Source organism: Eptesicus fuscus, chromosome 6 (assembly GCF_027574615.1).
Source record: "Eptesicus fuscus isolate TK198812 chromosome 6, DD_ASM_mEF_20220401, whole genome shotgun sequence".
NCBI lineage: Eukaryota > Metazoa > Chordata > Mammalia > Chiroptera > Vespertilionidae > Eptesicus > Eptesicus fuscus.
In genome coordinates this window covers 105,502,680-105,525,978 of record NC_072478.1, presented here as the reverse complement: position 1 = coordinate 105,525,978, position 23,299 = coordinate 105,502,680, and the positions used below count along the sequence as shown (strand labels likewise).

Below are 23,299 nucleotides of genomic sequence, written 5' to 3'. Positions count from 1 at the left end.
GCACTGGACCCTGCTGAAGGCCACGCCTGTGGCCCTGCACTGCACGGGCCATTTGAAGTCAGCCCAGGACCCGATTCTCTGGCTGAGTTCCACGCAGGACTCTTCGGGGAGCATCAGTACCCACAATGCTCCCCTTCAGGTCGGAGGTGATGCTCGGCTTCTGGCCACGCACAGCCACATTCTTTCACTCAGCATCCGGGAAGGCAGGGAAGGCACTGGATGCTGCCGACCAGGAACTGACCCTGCTCCGTCTCAGGAACAGAGTGGATTTCACTTCTCCGGATTTCAGTGTATGCCAGTGGTGGGCAAACCGCGGCTCGCGAGCCACATGCGGCTCTTTGGCCCCTTGAGTGTGGCTCGGCGTTAGAACCACTTCTTCAAAATAGACTCGCCCAGGCTGAAAACCGACTTTTGCGCATGGGCCACGAAGTTTCAATCGCACTGTACGTGCGTGCCCGCACGTGGTATTTTGTGGGAGAGCCACACTCAAGGGGCCAAAGAGCCACGTGTGGCTCGCGAGCCACGGTTTGCCGACCCCTGGTAGGCGAAAAGGAGGAAGAGGAAGAAACCAACCTCAGGCAAACCATCTAATCTGAAATGAGGCGACAATGAGCAGCCTGTGGGGAAATGGTGAGACACCAGCAGGCACCTGTAGGTAGGACTATAAGCTGGGTGTGAATCCGTATCTGGGTATTCTTTCTGTTCAAGGTAATTGGGAAACTCATGTGAGGAAATCTGCCTTTCTGTGAAGTAAGCCCGTACACCGTGTTCCAGAGGCTCTTTCTTCTTTTCCACTAAAATCCCGTCAGACAGAGCCTGGTCTGTCCTGGCAAATGCGTGCTGCCCACTCCCTGCCCTGCAGCTCTCTCCCACGCCGCCCTCCTCTACCACCTCTCCTCTTCCGAGGCCAATTTCCATAACGTCCGGTCCACACGCAAAACTAGAAGGGAGCCCGCACCCATAGGAGCCCGCACCCGTAGGCAGGTTTGTTGTTTCCTGCGGGACAAGGCGGAGGTCAGGCCCAAAGGTAAAAGCGACAGAGAAGAGGGTCACAGCCAACCGGGCAGATGGAATTTGCAAATCAAACACTTGGGAAGGTCACCCACTGTTTTCTTTTGCAGAAATAATTGAGATAAGGGGTGCGGGAGGTGGTGGTGGGGGGCGCCACAAAAGCAAAACAGGCTCGGGTGTGATTTCCCCTTTAAGACATAAATAAGAACCAGGGGGAGGGCCGCTAAGATAAGCAGAAACACTATGTAAAGCACTACCCGCTGGGCAGTGCTTCCTCAGCTACAGGGCACCCCTGGCTCCCGAACCCTCCAAATGTGGCGGTCGGAACCAGTACAGAATACACGCTGGGTTTTTAAGATTTGGCACAAAAAAGAATAGCTCGTTAAGAATTTTTTATATTATTTACATGCTGAAGTAATACGTTAGCTGTACTGGGCTACAATATATAATATTGTAATTAACGTAACCAGTTTCTTTTTATCTTATCTCGGCTACTGGAAACTTCTAAAGCGCCTGAGTGTTGTGCATTATACTCTCACCATCCAGTGCGGTCCTAGACCCGAGGGCATGGAGTGGAAACCCGCAACATTCCTTAACTGCTGACCACGTCCACGTGCCGGGGCTTTGTTTTTATTCCTGCACTGAGGAGGGAATGCTCGGCAGTAAACCGAGTGCTGGTTTTCTGGGTAGAACATTTTAACAAAGTAAGTTGCAGCCAGCAGTTGAGAGCACAGAACACCAGCAGTGCCTCCGCTTGCAGAGGGGCAGAGGGGCGTGCCCAGTTACAGGGTCTCCACCAGCTCTGACCAAGCAGCTCTCCATCCAGTATCTGCCCCCCATCCCCACCCGCGCCCCCTCCAGAAGCAAATGAAGTAATGTTCTCTTAGTTATGCCAGATGGTACCTACCTCCGGGGGCAAGTTCTTTTAACCGCACGGCAATCTTCAATGAGCTCAAAATACAAGTTTTTAAAACACCAAACAAGAGTTCCTTCCTTAGCTCAGACAGACAGACAACCACAGGAAGCCAACAAAACCCTGCAGTGACGGCCCAAGGAGTCAGGACTCCACCCCACAGGAAAGAGCCCCTCATGCTCTGAAGTACAGCGTTCTCAGCCTCTCGAATAGTTATTTCATAGGAATGATTTTATTTCCTTTAAAAAACAGAACTTTCCTTCTGTTCAAAGTGAGTCACTTGTGTGCATGCAATGCTGCTACTTTGTCAAGACTGACTGCTCTTTCTGGTTTATGGATCTACTAGAGGCCTGATGCATGAAATTCATGCAAGAGTAGGCCTTCCTTCCCCCGGCTGCCAGCATTGGCTTCCCTCTGGCACCCGGGACCCGGGCTTCCCTCGCAGCCCTGGCTTGGTCTGGAAGGTCGTCTGGAAGGACATCCGATCTAATTAGCATATTATGCTTTTATTATAGACTAGAGGCCAGGTGCACGACATTTGCGCAATGGGGAGGGGTCGCTCAGCCAGGCCTGCACCCTCTCGCAGTCTGGGACCCCTCGGGGGATATCCAACTGTGGCGGAGGTGGAAGAGGCTCCCGCCACCGCCCCTGCGCTCGCCAGAAGTGAGCCAGCATCTGGCTGAGTCGTGTTCCCCCTGTGGGAGCACACTGACCACCAGGGGGCAGTTCCCGTGTTGAGCATCTGCCCCCTGGTGGTCAGTGTGCGTCATAGCGACCAGTCGTTCTGCCGTTCAGTCGATTTGCATATTAGCCTTTTATTATATAGGATAACTCTGTGTCCTGTGTTGGTGTCATCGCTAAATGGACTTCCGTTGTTTTGCTCTAAGACCTCCACAAGTGCTCTGAGGGACGCAGCCACTGCAAGGCTGCACGCGACACACGGGTGTGGTCTGGAGCCTGTGCATGTCAGTAGAGCACGCCCACTGTTCCTGGAGATGGCACCCAGTTATTTAATTCGGGCACTTCTGTCGGCAGAAGCACTATCAAGAATAGGGCTGTGATCACCCAAGGCACAATCCTCACTTAGGATCAGTTTAGTCCAGAACACAGATTTACTGTCATGTATGGAATATAACATAATCCAGCCAAAATCAAAGAGCAGGGTCAGCTCTGATTAACTCAAAATATCTAAGGCATTTATTTATAAAAGCATTAAGCCCTGAAAAGTAAGTCAGTTCAGTAAAGGGAAAATTCTCTTAAAAAATAAGCCAAAACTTCGGACAAAAAAATCATCTGAGCTCTGACCAAGCAGCTCAGTTATTTGAAGCATCATCCTACACCAGTGATGGGCAACCTTTTGAGCTTGGTGTGTCAGACTTCGCCAAAAAACTGAGCATAACTCGGGTAGTGTGTCACTTTGAGGAAAAAACATTATTTCGCAAATGTTTCATTCTCGGCATGCGGCCGCCTCAGCGGCCGCGTGTCATCAGAAATGGCTACACGTGTCAGTGCTGACACACGTGTCATAGGTTCGCCATCACTGTCCTACACCAAAAGGTTGCAGGTTCAATCCCGGGTCGATCACGTGTACTAGAGGCGACCAATCAATGCTTCTCTCTCTAAAATCAATAAAAGCATGTCCTCTGGTGAGGACTAAAAAAAATAAAGAGTCAACTGACATCTTCCCATGAACAGCAATAATATCTAATCCTATCACAGCCAACACCAAATCCATTCAGGGCGTACGTACCAGATGAGTTGGTCATTATAGAGAAAGGCAGTGTATTTGACTATACTCAGGCTCTCCTCCATTCTATTAATAAAGGACTGGATTTTCAAATAAGTCATTTTATCCAATGGGAAGAAGCTGATTCCACCAAAAATGTCGAGCAGATCACATGACTGCAAATGCAGCGTTTGCAAATACTGTAGGAAAAAATAAGGCATAATGTTTATAAATAAGTACACTGAATACAGTACTCTTTGACAACTGAAGATAATTAGCCCTAATTAATGGTACAGCACAATCACACACTGGCAACAGCTCACCGACAAGCCGGCCAGCAGGTTCATCACAGATAACTGGTTCTGAAATCAGTACCGATTTCAAAGTATAACATTCAAACACAACTCATTAATGTTTACTTGGTATTGTGTTTTCTCTCTTTGAAGCATTTAATTCCGTTTACTAGTGGTTCTCAAATTAGGTTAGCCTCATTTGTGATATCATGGATACACTTAGTGACGTCTTACATTAAAATCATATTGCAAGGGCATGTGGTTGGTGTGCCCAGTGATGGGCACAAGAGCAGGAAGCAGGAGGTGGTATGAGAGTGAATAATTATGGTCACTGAAGTGGAGAACAAACAAGAAAGTAATTCACAAAAATATAATAATTCAAAAATAGGTTATCAAAGGTAGAGGTTGGGTGAGATATGAAAATTCCATTTGCAGTGAAAGAGAGTGGCAACTGTGTAGGGACATTCACGTATCACTTGGGAAAATCACACTGATCACCACTACTGTGATAAAGTCTGGGTCACAGCCAAAAACTTCTGGCTTGTTACGTGAACAGAATCAATCCATAAGCATGCCAACTCAGTGAATCGTTTAAATTTTGCTAACCAACCAACCAACCAACCCGCTATTCAGTAAGTTCACTTTTGAGTAAGCTCACTGACGGACGCAGGAGAAACAGGGGTGAAGCCGAACAATGTCTCAAGATGCTTAAAGGAGCTGTGCACCGCTGGTGAGATGCTCCCATCCTACCAGTAGGTTAGGGAAAGATTCACGTGCAAGTCTAGAGTTTCCTCACTGGGCAGGTTCTGCCACAGTATATCTTAGGCTCTTTGCCACTTTCAAGTTCTGGGATTTTTGTAGAAGAGAAAGAAACTTGTCTGTATATTTCTCTAAAGGTTTGTCTGGACACGACCAAGATTGTAAATAAAATTCAAAATACTTACCCGATGGAAGAATTTCTCTAGTCTTTCTTTTAGGAGCTTGACACCTCCATCTTCCATGGCTCTCATAAATGTACCATTAAAAAGCTAAGGGTGTATAAGGTATTAAAAAGTCAATTTCCCATGCCCTTCAATCATCCGGTATGACAAGTTCTTCTTTTACTTTTAGATTAATTAATTTGACTTACTTAATTCTCCAGTCCCTTTTAAATATAGAATCTAGTCACATGAGTAAGGAGGAGTTACAAAATAAATCACCAAAAACTAACACACTGTTAAGTGATGTTGTGATTTTAATGAAATCACCTAACTGTTTTGGGCACGTTTTTAACCTCAGCTCATACCCACTTTGAACTTTACATAAGTATCGTCACCAGACTTCTTAAACCAGACAGTGTGTATTTTCCTCAAGAACTTGGACTGTCTTGTTCACCAACAGGGACACATTCCTAGTACAAGGCCAGGAATGGAGAAGTGCTCCGAGCTCGGTGAGTAAGTGTACGTACAAACTCAATACTGTTCCAGAGGTCCCGTAATTTCCTCCCCTCACCCAGCTACACAGTCACCTTGCAATAGTGTAAAGAATTAACAATTATTTTTAAACAACCCCTGTCAATGGGGGTAACTGGCTAATTCAATTCAGAATGTCACGCTTACCTTGTACATGCTGTAGCACTGCTGGAGCACGGAACTATAAACCTTGTCCTGCAAACGACACAAAGACACAGCACACGTCACAAGTCGAAAGGAAAGAAAATTCTATTACACGGCAGGTAGAGGTACAATGACTGTTGGCAAAGCAATAAAATGTTTATAAACTTGGTCCCACAATAGTTGTGTGCTGAAAAGAGAGGTATTTAAATTCATGCCCTAGCTGGTTTGGCTCAGTGGATAGAGCGTCAGCCTGTGGACTGAAGGGTCCCCGGTTCGATTTCAGTCAAGGGCACATGCCTGGGTTGCGGGCTTGATCCCCAGTAGGGGCACGTGCAGGAGGCAGCCGATCAATGATTCTCTCTCATCACTGATGTTTCTCTTCTCTCTCTCTCTCCCTCTCCTTCCTCTCTGAAATCAATAAAATAAAAAGTTTAAAATAAATAAATATATAAATTCAATTATAAATCAGTAAGCCTGATTGTAGGAGGGATTTACACATGGATGATGAGTAGAAGGCATTGGTGAGACATGGAACATCTACCTTTGCGTAAGATTGCACTAATGTAAACAGTAGATATAAAACCTCACCCTGTGTGCCCTGAGAAACTTTTGCAAAGCAACGTAGCTTAAAACTGGCCAAGGAAGTCACCCAGCATACTTAGGAATAAATGTTTATCTAAAAATATGAAATAAAAGAATGACATTACCAACAACTCCTCCTCTTGGTATTCAACAACTGGTTTTCCATCTTTACTTTGCTTTTCAATGATAGGATTCCGAACAACCTACAAAATTTGATAAAATGAAATTATACAATGAATCAATGATAAGTTTTAAAAATTTCCCCTAAATTTAAATATCTGAACCTGTCACAACAAAAACACACTTCTTAAAACAGCCCCAAGAACAAATACTGAATTGGGAGTTGAATTTTTTGCCACCAATCTTATTGCAATTTTACTTTGATGCAATAGCCAGGAGGACTTTCCTAAATTCTTAACAGTAAAGATCACCCATAACTTCACAATGTCAAAAAGATGTACTGTGTATGTAAATACCATGACCATCCAGAAATTTTCTTCTGGTTCATTGAAGAACTGCCTGTTCTTCTGTGTGTGCAAAGACTTCGCAGGCTTTGATGGACTAAAGGTCCTGAAAAGGTGAGAAGAATGTGTTGGGGACAATTCGCCGGTGAAGCTGTAGGAACTCACTGCGCTTTGCAGACGCACATTGAAAGGCGTTACCTGGTAAACTGTACAATAGCTTCACATAGCCCGACATTTCTAATTTTTTCATTCTTCTCTACTTCATTTGGATAATAAAACAAAATTTTGTTTTCCTCCTGAGTACGAAGAAACAGAACCACAGCATTAACATATGACATTTTTAAAATCTTAGCTGTTGAAAATGCTGTTTAATGCCAACCTCTCATACCATATATGCTAAAGGCTAAACAAACAAACCATTCCCAAACCATTTTTTTTTTTTCAGAAAGAGAATGATCCTTTCAATGTGTAAAACGCTCATCAGACTGAAAGACAATTGTGATACCCATTGAGTCACACGTCACTGAAGTAGCACTACCCAATTACTCTGACACTCCATCTCCGGAGTTCTTTCCTCGTGCTGATTTGTAATAAATGCACCAACGCTCGAAAGAAAGAAGCGTGCGCGCGTGCGCGTGCACAAACTTACACCTCCCCGCGAAGGAAACCCAGCAGGTTCACGGACATTTAAACAGACAGGCTCTAAAAGGGCTGTGATTTCCTGCCAACACCACCTAGCTCCGGACATCCTTTGAGGAAGCCACCGCCCCCACCTAGAGCATAAACAAACACAAAACTCCCGGAACTTGAACATTTAGCAATTTGGACATCTTTGCGAGGGTCCTCCCTCCAAGCCTGCACGACCGCAGGGCTACGGTCCACCGCGCTTCCACGCTGCCGGTCGGGGACTTCCAGTAACAAAGACATCAGCTCAATTAACCACTCAGTTAACGCCTCCAGGACCCACGCGACGAGCAAAGGCTCAGCCCGTGTGCAGCGATTAACCTGACGAATCTTCATTCAACGCACAGGCACTGACCCGGGAACCGAAACCGGCTGCCTGCGCTGTCAGGTCCCCGCCGACTCCCGGACCCGGGCGCACCCCTGGCACTTAGCAGCCTCGGTCACGCCGCTGGAGGAGGGCGGAGTGGCAGGTGCTTCCCGGCGCTGGAGGGGCGAGGGTCACCTCCCGGGCGCCCCCCGCGGCTCCCCGAGCCCGCCGCCGGCCCGCCGCCCGCCGCCCCCCGCCTCGGCCGCCGGCGGACGCCCGCGCGCAGCCCCGCTCCGCCCCGCTCACCTCTCCCTCGCGCGGCCCGAAGCGCGGGTTGTAGATGAAGAAGCTCAGCAGAGCCGGCGGGAGCTGCTTCTCTTGGGCTGCCCCGGCCGTCGCTGCCGCCATCCCGGCCCGGCCCCCGCCTCGGGAGCCTCCCTCTGCCGGTCCCCAGACAGCCGCCTCCAGGAAACCGCACTTCCGCCTCCTAGCGCTCGCCCCGGAAGTGGTCGCAGTCAGCCCGGAAGAAGAAACCGCAGCGCGGCGTCCCCTTCAGGCGCACCGGAGGGGGTTGGCTCCTGGGCCGGTGTTTCCTCCGTGAGAGGTAAGGTGACGGGGACTTTTTGTTTGTCTTTGCGCCCAGGATTCCGTCTTGGGTCCCGGGGACGGCTGCTTGTTTAAGGCAAAATGGACGGAGCAGAGTCTGTGTAGAAGGAAGCGCGGAGGCGCCAATGACGCCCTGCGTTCCGAAGAAACTCGTGCGTGCGTTCCGCTGGAGATGGGCCCATCTTCATGGTCTGCAGCCTCGCTTCGAGCATATAAGGTGTTTTTTTTTCCCTTTTCTTTTTTTAAATTCCAATTTGAGAGACCTCAGGTGACGGTGGTTCAAACCAAACCGACGGACTTCGCCCTTTACCCCAGCTCCTCTGGCGCCGAAGAAAGACTGCCGATCTGAAGGCGCTGCCCTGGGGAGGCGCTGGGTGTGCCCCACGTGGGAGAAGGCACGGCTTCCTCCAGAGAGCCCGTCTCTGTCGCCTTGGCGCCCAGGGCATCGCCCTTTCCAGCTTTGAGGATCCACTTGCTTTTGAGTCCTGTGGATTATGGCACGGTTGGAATGGCTCGTGGCTTCTGGTATTTGGAGTTCAAGCCGATTGAACTGCAGCTGACTGCTTGGCCAAGCTCAAGAAGACCTTAAGCTACCTTTAGGTTGTCTGCTGTCAACTGGTGGTGGTTGGCTTCCGTTCAACTCTAATAGGAAACCCCAATTTGGGGTACAGGGAAGGAGAATTTATTCAAAACAGCTCAACTGCGAGACAGCACAGGTGTGGAACAGCAGGGCTGTGAGGCAGGTCAGGTGTGAGGCAGCCCAGTGTTCCCGCTTGGCCCCCCTCTGGCAAGACAGCTAGACTCTGCTGGTCCACCCTGGCCTGGCCCAGCCAGACAGCTTACCTGGGACAGCTCCAGCAGGAAAACGATCTTGGGTAGAGGAAAGCCCATTCCCTGAGTCAGAGGGAATCTGACTTATAGAGCGGGAAGTGCCCCCTCCCCTCGGGCAAATGAGGACTCCAAATCCTCAGTTTGATTGGTCCAAAAAAACACTGTCCTGATTTGTCCTAATGGAGGCACCTGATTGGTCAGTGAAAATGCTGATGGGGCTACAGCTGTGCAGCTCCAATTGTCTGGACAAAGTCTCGGTCCTATTGGTTGAAATAGGATTCCAGGAATTCCTTTGGAAGGGTTGGCTCAGGTGGCAGCAGGCAGTTTAGTGCAGGCTGCTCCCTGAAGTGTAGCTTGTGTGAGAGGCCCCTGGTTAGCAAGGCTGCTAGGCCCTGTTTTTACATTTGGCCCAATTGGCCACCAGGAGCCCTTTTTCGTATTTTCTTTCTTGGAGTCAATAGTTGTCTGTCGCAGATTAAGTTTAAAAACGGGACTTCTTATCCAACGTGGCAGAATGGGTCTTCACATTTAGGGGCGCAGTGTTGGAATTTGGACATGAGAAAGACCTGAGTACTGATCATAGCTGAATCCCTCACTAGGTGTGAGACCTTGGACTGATTTACCTAACCTTTCTCCAGTGTGTATCTCTTGTTTGTAAAATGACTTAATAGTAAAGGCTTCCCTTGAAGACTTCGCCATAAGAATTAAATGGGACTTTGAATTGGACATCTAGTGCCCAGCACTTAATCATTATTCAACAAGTTATTACTATAATTACTTGCTCTTGAAAGACATTTGCAACATATGCAAATCAATATATGTGATACACTACATTAAGAAAATTAAGGGTCAAAATCACATGATCATCTGAGTAGGTGAGAAAAGCACTCAACAAAATTCAGCATCTTTTCATGATAAAAAAAAACAAACAAACTCGGTACAGAAGGGATATACATCCCTTAATAATGGCCACATGTGAAAAGCCCACAGTTCACATGTGAAAGGTTGAAAGCTTTTCCTCTAAGATCAGGAGTCCTCCCCAGAACAATCCAGCAAGAAAAAGAAATAAAGGCATCCAAATCATGAAGTAAAATTGTCTCTGTTTGCAGATAACATGATCTTATATATAGAAAACCTTAAAGACTGTACCATAAACCCCTTAGAACTAATAAAGGAAGTCAGTAAAGTTGCAAGATACAATATCAGTATACAAAAATCAGTTGTTGCTAACACCGAACTATCAAAAAGAGAAAGTAAGAAAACCCTATTTACATTAGCATCAAAACGAATAAAATACTGCCCTAGTTGGTTTGGCTCAGTGGTTAGAGTGTCAGCACACTGATAAAGGGTCTCAGGTTCAATTCTGGTCAAGGGCACATACCTCAGTTGCAGTCTTGATCCCTGGCCCAGTTGGAGTGAGAGTGGGAGCAACCAATTGATGTGTCTCTCTCACATCCATGTTTCTCTCTCTGTCTCTCCCCTTTTCATCCTCTCTAAATATCAATGGAAAAAATATCTTTGGGTGAGGATTAACAACAACAACCAAAGAGAATAAAGTACTGAGGAATAAATTTAACCAAGGAGGTGAAAGATCTATGCACTGAAAATTATAAAACACTGATGAAAGAAATTGAAGAAGGCACAAATAAATGGAAAGATGTTCTGTGTCCATGGATTGGAAGAATTAATATTGTTAAAATACCCATTCTACCTAAAGTGATCTACAGATTCAATGCAATCCTTATCAAAATTCCACTGGTAATTTTTATGGACACAAAAACCAACCCTAAAATTCATATGGAGCCACAAAAGACCTTGAATAGCCAAAGCAATCTTGAGAATGAAGAGCAAAACTGGAGTCATCACACTCCCTAATTTCAAACTACATTGCAAAGCTATAGTAATCAAAACAGTATGGTATTGGCATAAAAACAGACACAAGATCATTGGAACAGAATAGAGAGCTCAGAAATAAACCCATGCACATATAGTCAATTAGTTTATGACAAAGGAGCCAATAGTTACATTGGGAAGAGGGTAGTCTCTTCAATAAATGGTGCTGGGAAAACTGGATAGCCACATGCAAAAAAATGAAACTGGACCTCTATTTTGCACCATACATAAAAATCAATTCAAAATGGATTGAAGACTTGAACATAAAAGGTGAAACCATAAAACTAGAAGAAAACGGGTAAGCTCCTTGACATTGGTTATGGCAGTGATTTTTTGGAGTTGACATAAGAAGTGCATGCAACAGAATAAAAAATAAACTGCAAAGCTTCTGCACAGCAAAGGCAACCATCAACAAAATGAAAAGTCATCCTATGGAATAGAAAATATTTGCAAACCACAAATCCAGTAAAGGGTTAATATCCAAAATATCAAGAATTCATACAAACAATAGAAAAAAACCCTCAAATAACCCAATTTAAAAATGGGCAAAGGATCTGAGTAGACATTCTTCCAAATAAGATATACAAATAGCCAATATGTACATGGGAAGATAGCCTTTCAACATCACGAATCATTTAGGGAAATGCAAATAAAAACTATGAGATATCACTTCACTCCTGTGAGGTCTATTTTCAACAAGACGAGATAACAAATGCTGGCTAGGATGTGGAGAAGAGGGAACTCCAGTCCACTGTTGGTGGGAATGTAAGTGGTGTAGCCACTATGAAAAACAGTTTGGAGGTTCCTCAAAAAAATTAAAAATAGAACTACCTTATGACTCAGCAATCCCACTTCTGGTTATATATCCAAAGAAAATAAAATCATTATCCAGAAGAGATATCTGTACTCCCATGTACATTGTAGCATTATTCACAATTCCCAAGGTATGGAAACAATCTAAGTGTCCATTGACAGATAAGTGAATGAATAAAATGTGCTACCTGTGCATACAGTAGGATATTATTCAGCCATGAGAAAGAAGGACATCCTGCTGTTTGTGGCAACATGGATAAGCCTGGAGGGCATTATGCTTCATGAAACAAGCCAAACAAAGAAAGACAAATATTTTATGGTATAACTTATATGTGGAATCTTAAAAAAAAGTCAGACTCAGTGACAGAGTAGAATAGTGGTTGCCAGGGGCCGGAGGGTATGGGGAAAAGGGAGAGGCTAGTAACGGTACACACTTGCAGTTATCCTGTATAATAAAGAGCTAATATGCAAATGGTTGTAACGCCTTCATGCCGGGGCTGGGGGACCTGAGGCTGCGCCCCCCACCCGGCGGGGCTTGACAGGGGACCTGAGGCTGTGCCCCCCACCTGGTGGGACTTGACGGGGGTGGGGCCGGCCAGGTCTGGGTCTCGCGCCATTTCGAGGCACACGCGGGTGGGCGGGGACTTGACTCTAGGTCCCGCAGTGTGCCCCTGACTCTGACAGGAGGGAGATTTTCATATACATTTTACTAATTTTCTTTCATCTTTGACACTTCTATTATAGAGAAAGGGCAAATAGCAATATTAACATATTTTCTCTAATTAATTCCCTTTTAATGTGCACGAATTTAGTGCACCAGGCCACTAGTAAGATGAATAAAATCTGAGGATCTAAAGTACAACATGGTGACTATAGTTGATAATGCTGTGTTGTAGTATTGAAATTTGCTAAGAATAGAATTGTGTTTTTAAGCCCCCCTCTCCCAAAAAAGATAAATATGTGGAAATCCTTTAATAGAGCATATGTACCTAAAGTCATCACATTGTACACTTCAATAAAATTACAAATTTACATGTCAATTATACCTCAATAAAGCTGAAAAAATAATTTGTGAACTCAAAATTCCAAGAGAATGAGATGTAGGACAGGCACGTTTTTGTGGTAGAAGGGAGCACAGTTCTGGTAGAAAGTCGCAGTTCCAGGGTGGGAGGTTTTGGACAGTCTCAGCCATTGTTGTGGTCCCATTGTCTAGCACAGTGCCTGCCTTCAAGGACATAAAAGCTAAAGCCATAAAACTGTATGTGTGTGGAATGGATGAGTTACGGGAGTTGGGGACAGGGAGGATGGAGAAACGGATTTAGAGATCCACTCTCCTTCAGAGGTCACAGGCTGATGTGACATTCCAGTGACTTCTCTCCTCCCTATACTCAGCTCAGTACTGAGCTCTGAGGGGAAGCCGCTGGGTAGAGGTTTGGGCATAATCTACACCTCTAAGGCCTTCTGTACAAAGGACCGCTTCATCTCACCCTGTTGGCGGAAATAACAGACCCGTGAGTCAAGTAGCCAACCTGTTCTCTGCTGATTTAGAGCTGAGACTGCCATTCAGAGGTCATCATCCCATGGGCACAGCTCTCCCCTGCAGTGAAAATTGTCCTCCATCTCCATCTCCTCCTGTGACTGCCTGAAAGGATCTACAAAAATGCGTGATTCTTTTTATTAAAAATACAAAATCTGAAGCAAACTCTCTAAGTCAGGGTTCAATCAGAGAACGAGAACTACTAAACTATATATATATATATGTATTTTATATGTAATGTGATTTTTAGATGTTTATTACATGTATTAAGCTATTATGTAGCCATGTAATATATTGTTATTTACAGGGGTGGGCAAAGTAGGTTAAATCACTAGCTATCATTACCCAAAAGATAAATCATAGGTAAGGATATGAAATAATAATATAATAAAAAGACATATAATACAAATAAATCTATATATATAAAAGGCCAAGTGTCTGTCCTCCCCTCCAACTGGTAGCTATGATGCACACTGACCACCAGGGGGCACCTGGCACCTACAAACCAACACTCGGTTCCCCCCAAGTGGGACACAGGCCCCGCCACCAGCCTGGAACGACACTCCACCAAATCGCAGCCAATACTGCCAAGACCCCATGGCACAAAATGCGGCCCACAGCCCAGCCCAGCCCAGAAACAGTCGCTGTGGGCACCAGGTAATGACGTCACATAGCAACGCCCAGCTTCCTCTCCCTAGCAACTAGCCTCCTTGGAGTTTCTTCAGCCCAGGAACCCAACTTACTTTATAGTGAGGTGCAAACATTTTACAGTTCAACCAAATGTCTGTGAAGCATTTTCTAATGTCTCATCTCATTTGATCCTCACAGAAGTCCTGGAGTAGGTAGATAGGAGACTCAGTAGAATCTTATTTTTTTTTTTTCATTAGTCAGAAAACAGAGATTTAGAAAGTTTAGAAACTTGACCTGACTGAAAAGAAGTAAGAAATGGTGGAACTTGAAAATGACTTCAGGTTTTCTCACTGCACAGAATATAGTCAAACACTGCTGCAGTTAAATATTTTACCCTTTGTTCTCCCTGTGTGATCGATAATAATAATCTGCTTCGTGTTGATATTTACTGCTGTGTTGCTGACAATTACCTGAAAGAGAAGTTGGGGTGCTTCACTGGGCTGGAAGAAGTTTAGCTAAATCAGAAAGCAGGTCTAATTAAGCAAGTTTATTTATATATATATATATATATATATATATATAAGGCTAAGTTGACTCATGCATGCACTATACAATAAAGCTCTTGCTGGCACCAATCACATGTGTATGTGTTATGCCCAGAATTCGGGGTCCCCAAGAAAAACCACCAGGGAGCCAGATGAGTCCGATGCAAAAGCAAAGAGTCTGTATTCAAGCTAGCTTGAGCTCAGTCCCACACGCACACACACCAGTGCAGCGGTGAGGTGGGGAGAGGAGGAGGAGCCTTGGGAGAACAAAGGCTTTAAAGGGGGTCCAAAGCAGTGGGCGGGGGGAACGTTCGTGGCCCCGTTGATTGGTCAGGGGGCAGGGTCAGGGGTCTGGTTACATGGGGGGGGGTACTGTGCAGCTTGCCTAATTTGGACTGAGTCTACTTCTCTATATTCCTATTGGCAGGTTTATGCAACTGTTACATTCTTGCGGTTTTCTAAGAAAAAGGAGTCATATACATAGTTACCCAGGATGGAGGGTACAGTACATTTTGTGCTGTCCTGCTCTGCCCTTTCATATGTTTCCATCTGTCACTGTCGATCACGAATTTGGTTGACACTTCTATTATAGAGAAAGGGCGAATAGCGATATTAAAATAGTTCTTCTGATGAATTTCCTTTCAGTGTGCACGAATCTGTGCACTGGGACACTAGTAATATAATAGTTAATAATTAATAATCCAAGAATAAACTGTTTTGTGTACTCACAACTATAAACCTACTTTTTGTATGTCTTCAGAGCAGGCAGTCAGGAAGGGACGATGGATATAAAGAGAGCGAGCGAAGACAGGCTGGGACCCAGGAGGACAGACTGGAATTCATGTCAGTCCCCCACGCCCCCAGCTCCGATAATGTGGAGTCCTCCAGGTAAAGCTGGTGTCCCTCGTCCCTGAAGGAAACCTACACCTGGAACTGGGAGCTGAAGGAGGAGCCCACACCAAGGAGGGGAGCTGGAAGGTAAGTGACCACCCCACACGGACTTCTGGAGGACAAATACTCCGACAGTTGCTTCTCCCCCACCCTCCAAATCTCAGCCTAACTGGTACCTACAGCCGACGCTAGTCGACATGTCACTAAGCCACCAGACAGTTCACGTCAAGATTTGATCAAGTGAGGGGGGTAGGTACACAGGTGTTTATGTCTCTGCGTATTCTCACCTGAATGCTTCAAATACTTTACAACTCAGAAGTAATTTACGGTGTGAATCCATATATTCATTGTAGAAGTCCTATGCAAATGATGTCAAAATCCACTCCCTGGCCAAAAAAGTTGCTTTTGGAAGCCAGTTAAAACAATATGTAAATGAATAGCCTCTCCAGTGAATAAATTAACAGGCCCGGTGGAAGCGATCCTGGTGATTCCAATTTCATCTGTCTTCTTAAGTGTTTGCACAGTAATACCATCCCCTAGCGTTAGCAGAGGAGATAGAAGATAGGTTTTTGCTTGAAATTGGATTCCTGGGGACTCATTACACAAAATGAAACTGCAGTCGTTACGCAGGATGAACTATGGAGCTTGTAAACCAGTAGACAGGTATTTCAGAAACCTTCCCTGTTGGCTACACTTTCTATTTGAGCTGGAAGGGACTGTGACAGCCTATACACTTAAAAAACCATGCACGTATTTTATAATGTGCTGTGCTGCCGCCAAACACCGAACGACAGTTGAAATATTTTAATCATTCTTACAAGCCTCAGCTATGATGAAGCATTCATGAAGCTGGCGTTGCGACCATGTTCCGTTTATTATAAAGTATGAGACAACATGATAAGTAAAAACAGTCCAAATTAAAGTTACTGTTGCTTCCCTATTTTATAAGCAATCAGGAAAAAGAACAGACACCAGCTTTCTCAGCTCTGTCCCCCATGATGCCACTCAGACCCTCATTTCAAAGTTAAAATACATGATTCCACTGCCGAGAACATGCTCCTTCCAGGCAGGTCGGTGGGCACCTGCAAGTTAGGCCAGCCGAGCAAACAACCCCAAAAGTGAAGTTGTTTAGATGCCTGTCAAGTCCTTTCCTGGGTTGTTGGGATTTTATTTAGGGTTTTTCCCGTTTTGATTTGACTCTGAACGTGTTATATTTAAAAATTTTCCCTGGCATATAGAATTACAGTTGAGTCTAAAAGAAATGAGTAGAAATTTCAGGAACATGATAAATATGCAGGGCTTTATTAAAATCAGAATTTGTTCCTTTGGCTTGGTGACAATAACTGAGTGAATTCTGCATCTTCGTGTTGAATGTTCTGTAATTACTCAGCGCTGCTTTTAGAAAGGCCCCGGTCTTACCTCACTGTTCTGTGATCCTACCAGCTGGCGATCATACTGTTAGCATTTTGCTATATAGCCTTTCGCTCTTTTTTTCTGTGAGGGGCATACTGAATAGGACCCATTTGCTTTGCGTGAAATTTATATAATGATTAAAGTTGGGTAGTTTCTGAAAACATTTTTTTGTTTTCAAATCATACTTTACCAAAGATTTGGAAATGCTAATGTTTTTGCAATATTTAAACCTAGAAAAATAACAAACAAACAAAAAACCCCAAACAGTGCTAATTAACAAATATGATCAAATGCCCAGAGCTGTTATTACCTGTATTCAGAGGTGGAATGCCCACCCCTGCTCCCCAAAACACCCGAATCCAAACAACATAATTAAACATTGATATGGGTAAAGACAAGATTATTGTTTCATTTAAGCATACCATCCGGCACTTTTTGGGTGTTAAACACAAAAAGATGTCTCCTTTGATTGCTGCTTCTTGTCTATTGGCAGAGACTCTAAAATTAATTTCCTCAAACAGGGTTGAAAAAATGAAAAAGTACTATATTTAAAATGGGAAAAAGTAATTTGAATTACACTTTTGAAACAGTAGAATGAACCAAATTCATGAATAGCTGACCATCACTCTATGGACAATTTGTGGCCATTTATCCTCTCCTATACATCTGTCCTCTAAGCATTTTCCCCAAGTCAGAACATCATTGTGACCCAATGACACAGCGTCCCATGCTCCAAAGAACCCTTTTAGTCATGATTCCTGTACCGATGCCCTCTGAGTGACAGAGAGGAAAGAAGAGAAACCCATGATCTTTGCTTCGATTGGGGGGTGAGATGGCCGTTGCTGGTCCAGAGGGTGGTGATGGCTTTTAATGACCAATTAACAGCTCACCACCATTGTTTTTAAAGCATCATGATTCACATTGTTTCTCTGAAGCATATGGTGGCCAGAGCCCTGTGGTGAAAGGGCCACGGGGTCACTCTGAGCTGCTCAGAGGGCTGCCTTTGCTGAGAAAGGCGGATGGAGTGAGCCCAGAGGAAGGGGCGGACCTGCGCATCCACGTGTGGTGGGAGGTGAGGGCAGAACGGCGTCTGTTTGAAGAATCAAGCCTCTTAGGTCAGCAGTGGCCAGGAAGGCCCTCCTATTTCGGGGGATTGACAAATGCAGTCTGGGGGACATTTTCACAAGCCAAGAGGAAGGCAGGGGGTGAGAGGAGGATGGCGAGCAGGCAGACAGGGGTGAGGGGAGGATGGAGAGCAGGCAGGTAGGGGTGAGGAGAGTATGGAGAGCAGGCAGGAGGTGAGGGGAGGATGGAGAGCAGGCAGGGGTGAGGAGAGTATGGAGAGCAGGCAGGGGTGAGGGGAGGATGGAGAGCAGGCAGGCAGGGGTGAGGGGAGGATGGAGAGCAGGCAGGCAGGGGTGAGGGGAGGATGGAGAGCAGGCAGGCAGGGGTGAGGAGAGGATGGAGAGTAGGCAGGGGTGAGGGGAGGATGGAGAGCAGGCAGGGGTGAGGGGAGGATGGAGAGCAGGCAGGGGTGAGGGGAGGATGGAGAGCAGGCAGGGGTGAGGGGAGGATGGAGAGCAGGCAGGCAGGGGTGAGGGGAGAATGGAGAGCAGGCAGGGGTGAGGGAAGGGTGGAGAGCAGGCAAGGGTGAGAAGAGGATGGTGAGCAGGCAGGCAGGGGTGAGGGGAGGATGGAGTATAGGCAGGGGTGAGGAGAGGATGGAGAGCAGGCAGGCAGGGAAGGATTTAGTTGCAGGCAGGGGTGAGGGGAGAATGGAATGCAGGCAGGGGTGAGGCGAGGAGAGGATGGAGTACAGGCATGTGTGGGGAGGCATCGGGGGAGCCGGCCATGAAGTGACAGTTTTGTTCTCCGGCTCTCCCCAAAGACTTCTTCACTTTCCAGCTGTATTTCCCCATTTTGACTCATTTGAAAACTGCCTTTGTGGTTTTGTCCCCTGAATCCCATCCCCACTGTTACCCGTTCTTCTTCAGGTCGCTGTGCTCTCCAATGTCTCCTGCTCCCCTTAGCCTGGTCTCAAGTACTGGGACCACGTGTTTGTGCTTGTTTTTTTTCTGATGCACATTAAAATAAACACGTGGTGTTAAAATAAAGTGTTCACCCTGTCCCTCTAAAGTCACTTTGAGGCCCCCCAGTAGTCTGTGCCCCCAGACTTTAAAAAGCTGCGCTCAGCCCTGGCTGGTTTGGCTCAGTGGATAGAGCGTCAGCCTGCCGACTGAAGGGTCCCAGGTTCGATTCCAGTCAGGGGCATGTACCTTGGTTGCGGGCACATCCCCAGTAGGGGGTGTGCAGGAGGCAGCTGATCGATGTTTCTCTCTCATCAATGTTTCTAGCTCTCTATCCCTCTCCCTTCTTCTCTGTAAAAAAAATCAATAAAACAAAAATATATATATATAAAAAGCTGCGCTCACATGACCTAAAAACCAGGGGTTCGAAGTCACTGAATGATGGAAGAACCCAGGGCCTCGGCAGCTCGAGTACTGGGGTACAAAGTGTGAGTTTTTAAAGGGGCGCCCAGGGAAATGCCTCAGTTCCTCCCAGGAGTCCTGGGCCCCCGGGGCAGCCGGAGCAGAGCTTCAGCCTGCCACCTGGAAGGCAGCCCAGTGAGAGTTTCCTGGCCCGAGATCGCCCCACCCTCATGAAACCTGTAACAGGACCCCCCAGCTCGCCTCGGATGTTAGGCAATTCTTGGTGTAATTGGTTCAGGTGGCATCAAATACAAGCCAGGAAAATAGTGGCTGAGAAAGGGGGGAGCAGCAGGAGGTTGGGTCAGAACAGGAAAGTCTCAGCTTGTTTTTTTAAGAAAACAAAACAAAACAAAACAAAACAAAGCAGGCTTGAAAATGGGTCTGCTTGTGCTCACCTAGCATGGTCAGCCTCCTTGGCCTCACCTCCCACTGTGGCCTCCACTTTTTTCTGTCTTGTCCTATTTGCTTTTACTTAAAGCTCTCTTATGGAAACCTAACACCCAGCAGCAGAAAACACATAAGCAAGAGCGGTGTTATGCTGTCTAAAACCCCTTCCTATTACTTTCTGACTCGGATAAATTGCTGAGAAAAACCTAGCTTGACAGAACCTCAACTTGTTTGTGAAATTTTTTTTTCCAACCTGTTTTCTCTGTTCGCTCATGCACAACACAGACGCTGCTTGCTTAGTGCTTGCTGGGACCAGGCATCTTTAAAAGTTCCCAAACTGCTTTCATCCATCTCCCTTCCTGAGAAAAAACCACACCCACACATCAGCAGGTGATGAGAAACGTGTCTTTATTAGATGATGTTTAAGGGCATTTCTGCTGAGGGCCTCACGGGAGTCGTCAGGGCAAACCCACCGCCGAAAAGTCATGAACGACTGTCTGTTACCTCACTAAACACGAGCGAGTCGCAGGAGCATTCCAGGGGAAGTTAATAAATAAATTAGGGGGGAGATGTGGGGTTTCCCATTTTCCTGGGGTTTTGGAGGCCTTCCAGCTGATTGTGTCTATCTCCATAGTCGGGGCTCTTTAAGAATGTACCATTTCCTGGAATTCTAGAACAGAAGAGGTGAGAACAGGGTCAGTGGGGCTGGCTCAGTACTATACAGACACTGTGGCCCAGGAGAGTTCTGAGGAGGAAAGAAAGGGAGCAAATTTCAGGTGATGGGCATGGCCCCTCAAAGAGCACAAAAGGAAGGAAGTGTGAGCGTCACCGACCACATGCAGGTAGTCTAAGTGTTTCCTCCTCCTGCCTGATCTCCTTGAAGCACCTCCTGTAGCTTTGCTCAGAGCCCCTTGTGTTAGAACCTGTCCCCCCCCCCCCCACCCCCGTCCTCTCTCCTTGGCCATGAGTGAATTCGGTACAATGGCCGATCACAATCTGTGAACTTTTACCTTTTTGTCTGGTCAGTTTAAGACAGAAATGGGAGGTTTTCTTCTATTCTGTAGCTACATTTTACATTTTTGGAAACATTTAATAAGGTGAGGATCTGAACTAACTTTTCTCTTTGAATCTTAACCATACCCCCAAAAGTTTATATTACTGAAAGATAATAATAATATTACTAATGATGATGTAGACGCTCCGGATAGGAATTGAACACTGGGGATTTACTTCATATTTACTACTAAGCTTTGCCTGTTTGGAAGTCTTTCATGGTTAGGCTGAAAAAATCAATCTCTCCTTACCCAAACCACTTTCCCCAGTTATTCACAGAAGCCACACCACCTCCCGGTGTGGACGGTTATCCTGGCATCATTTTGGTTAGATTTTAAAAATAAGCATCTAAAGGAGCAGTTTTTAATTTCAAGAGAATACCACCATAAGGACCGCACATTCGTTCTGCGTTGGCATGCACACACGGTAGCTAGCGAGCACACGAGCAGCAGGACAAAATCCTACGAACACACCCTGCGCCAGACAAGTGTGCTACAAGTGGGTGCGGCTCTGCACACGGAAGACTCCGCGAATGGGGTTTCAACCGGTTCATGTGGTCTGTGTAACATCGTCCCTCTCGTGGGCTAATAGCCAATAAAACACACTTGTTTAGACCCTTGAAAGCTAAGAGGCTTTCCTGCTCTAGACAATAGGCCCTTTAAAGCATGAGGCACTCTTGAGAATGTCGATCCCTCCTTCGCTCAGAGGGGCTCAAATGCCTCGGGTGGGGATTCCTTACCCTATTTTCAAAGCACATGAGGCTGTCTTGCAAATAATTGGCCAGGCAACTCGCTAGTCCCCTAGTCCGGTGGTCGGCAAACTCATTAGTCCACAGAGCCAAATATCAACAGTACAACGATTGAAATTTCTTTTGAGGGCCAAATTTTTTAAACTTAAACTTCTTCTAACGCCACTTCTTCAAAATAGACTCTCCCAGGCTGTGGTATTTTGTGGAAGAGCCACACTCAAGGGGCCAAAGAGCCGCATGTGGCTCGCGAGCCGCGGTTTGCCGACCACTGCCCTAGTCAGGTAAAGGATATTTTCTGGTTCATAGACAGTGGCCAGCGGGACCAACTTCTATGGTACAGCCTCAGGCACGTGCCAGTCTTTCCTTACATCAATTGCACCCTCACTTTAGTCCTATTTTACAGATGAGAAGACTGAGGCTCAGCAAGGTTAAGAAAGGGGTGAGGAGAGGATGGAGAGGGGGCTTTTAACCCACATCCATCTGATCTCATGGCCCAAGTCCCCTGATGCTCCTTGAGCTAGTCTTTTATGCTCTGTGCAGGTGTGAACTTACCATCAGCCCCGATTTTTCCATCTCCATCATTATCTGCAGCCGCCATCAGGGACTTGGTTTCTGTCTCGGTCAGTTCTCTAGCACCACTCTCAAACTTCTGGAGGAAAAACCTACAGGATAACAGAGACCGAGGGGGGTTTTCTGAAAGACCACGCACTGCCCCGCTTAGCCTTTCTTTTACTCTTGAAGCCACAAACCACCTGTTCCCAGCAATTTCGGTCATCAGTCAAGGTCTGAGCAAGCAGAGGTCTCCTTCATTGTAGAAAGTGTTTGCTGGGCATTTTGTTTCAGAAAGTTTTTTTCAGAGTTTTGTTGGTAAGTCCATTGGCCAAAGAAAACCCCTAAACTAGTTCCTCTTGGCCCCTCCAGTCTTAGGTGCCCATGTTTCGACATGTGGCCGACCGACTCATGTCCTTCCCTTTCTTGAGGCTGCTGAACGACCGGCACCGGGGCTGGTCCATGAAGAAATACCGAGCAACTGGCCTCCACTGCACCCCAACCCCACTAGCGATGCCAGACAGGCTTAGGACAAAGCTTACTTAAGCTCTTCTTCATCCAGGTATCCACTCTGGTCGTTGTCTATGAACCGAAAAACATCCTTCACCTGACTGGCCGACATCTTGGAGAGGCCTGATGTCTGGAAGAATTTTTGGGGCTCAAAAGTATCTGGGTCTGAAGAACAGAGAAATGGGTTATTCTGGCGCTCACTGGACCGCATCCTGTGTTTGGGCCAAGATGCTGAAAACATGGGTTATTAAAAATAATAGTGTCATTGAGCCACAGGGATACTCTGCTCAAAAAAATCAATCTTTTTAAAGACAAAGAGGGCTGTGACTGGTTCAAGATTCTTAAACAGCCAAGCCTGGGTGGCTTTGGGTATCATCTCCTGCCCCCCACCCCAGCTTTCCTCTCCACTTGATTTGCCCATCTCTCCTCTGCTCCCCTGTGCCTCCCCTGCCCATTTTACAGGCCGTGTCTCCAAGACTCCGGCATCCCCGGTCTCCTCGGGGAGGGGAAATGCGATGGTTGGAGTCAAACAGGTACATAGCAGCCAATGACCTCTTTTCTCACTGTGAGTTTCTTTCACCTTACAGAAATGAGATCTCACGTCCCTATAATCTTAGTTAATCAATAACAGTTGTATTCTCTGATCTCATGAACTTTCGGCAAAGTTCACACATTAATTTTTTGTGACTTTGCCGGAAGTGCCAGGGAAAAACCTGCCCGCGCCTCATTTGCCCTTTACCTTGGCACTCCTGCAGGGCGGCCGCAATGTCTTCCGCACTGAGGACGTCTGTGATGCTCATTGTCCACCTGTCCACACGGGATAAGGGAC

General features: G+C 46.3%; 2 protein-coding genes and 1 long non-coding RNA gene across 4 annotated transcripts in view; 1 reads left to right on the top strand and 2 right to left on the bottom strand.

The window, feature by feature from the left end:
• The window catches only part of CCZ1 (CCZ1 homolog, vacuolar protein trafficking and biogenesis associated), a 16,214-nt gene extending 8,123 nt beyond the window's left edge, over positions 1-8,091 (bottom strand). Inside the window, exons 1-7 of the mRNA XM_008155993.3 lie at positions 7,882-8,091; positions 6,783-6,880; positions 6,597-6,690; positions 6,246-6,323; positions 5,542-5,589; positions 4,888-4,971; positions 3,675-3,850 (exon numbers count right to left, since the gene is read on the bottom strand). Coding sequence (XP_008154215.1) covers positions 3,675-3,850; positions 4,888-4,971; positions 5,542-5,589; positions 6,246-6,323; positions 6,597-6,690; positions 6,783-6,880; positions 7,882-7,983 — 680 coding nt within the window. The 5' untranslated portion in view covers positions 7,984-8,091. The remainder of the gene's footprint in view (positions 1-3,674; positions 3,851-4,887; positions 4,972-5,541; positions 5,590-6,245; positions 6,324-6,596; positions 6,691-6,782; positions 6,881-7,881) is intronic.
• LOC114227892 (uncharacterized) lies at positions 8,070-23,299 on the top strand. Of its 2 annotated transcripts, none has more exons than XR_008556452.1 (3): positions 8,070-8,179; positions 15,191-15,408; positions 23,226-23,299. It is a non-coding gene; the product is annotated as an uncharacterized LOC114227892 (long non-coding RNA). The 2 variants fall into 2 exon arrangements; XR_008556453.1 differs by lacking the exon at positions 23,226-23,299 and adding an exon at positions 22,523-22,596.
• On the bottom strand, positions 20,255-23,273 carry OCM (oncomodulin). The gene is made up of 4 exons (XM_008155992.3): positions 23,210-23,273; positions 22,503-22,635; positions 21,964-22,073; positions 20,255-20,280 (listed from the first exon to the last, which is right to left on the bottom strand). The coding sequence occupies exons 1-4, from the start codon at positions 23,268-23,270 to the stop codon at positions 20,255-20,257; spliced, it is 330 nt and encodes a 109-aa protein (XP_008154214.1). The 5' UTR covers positions 23,271-23,273.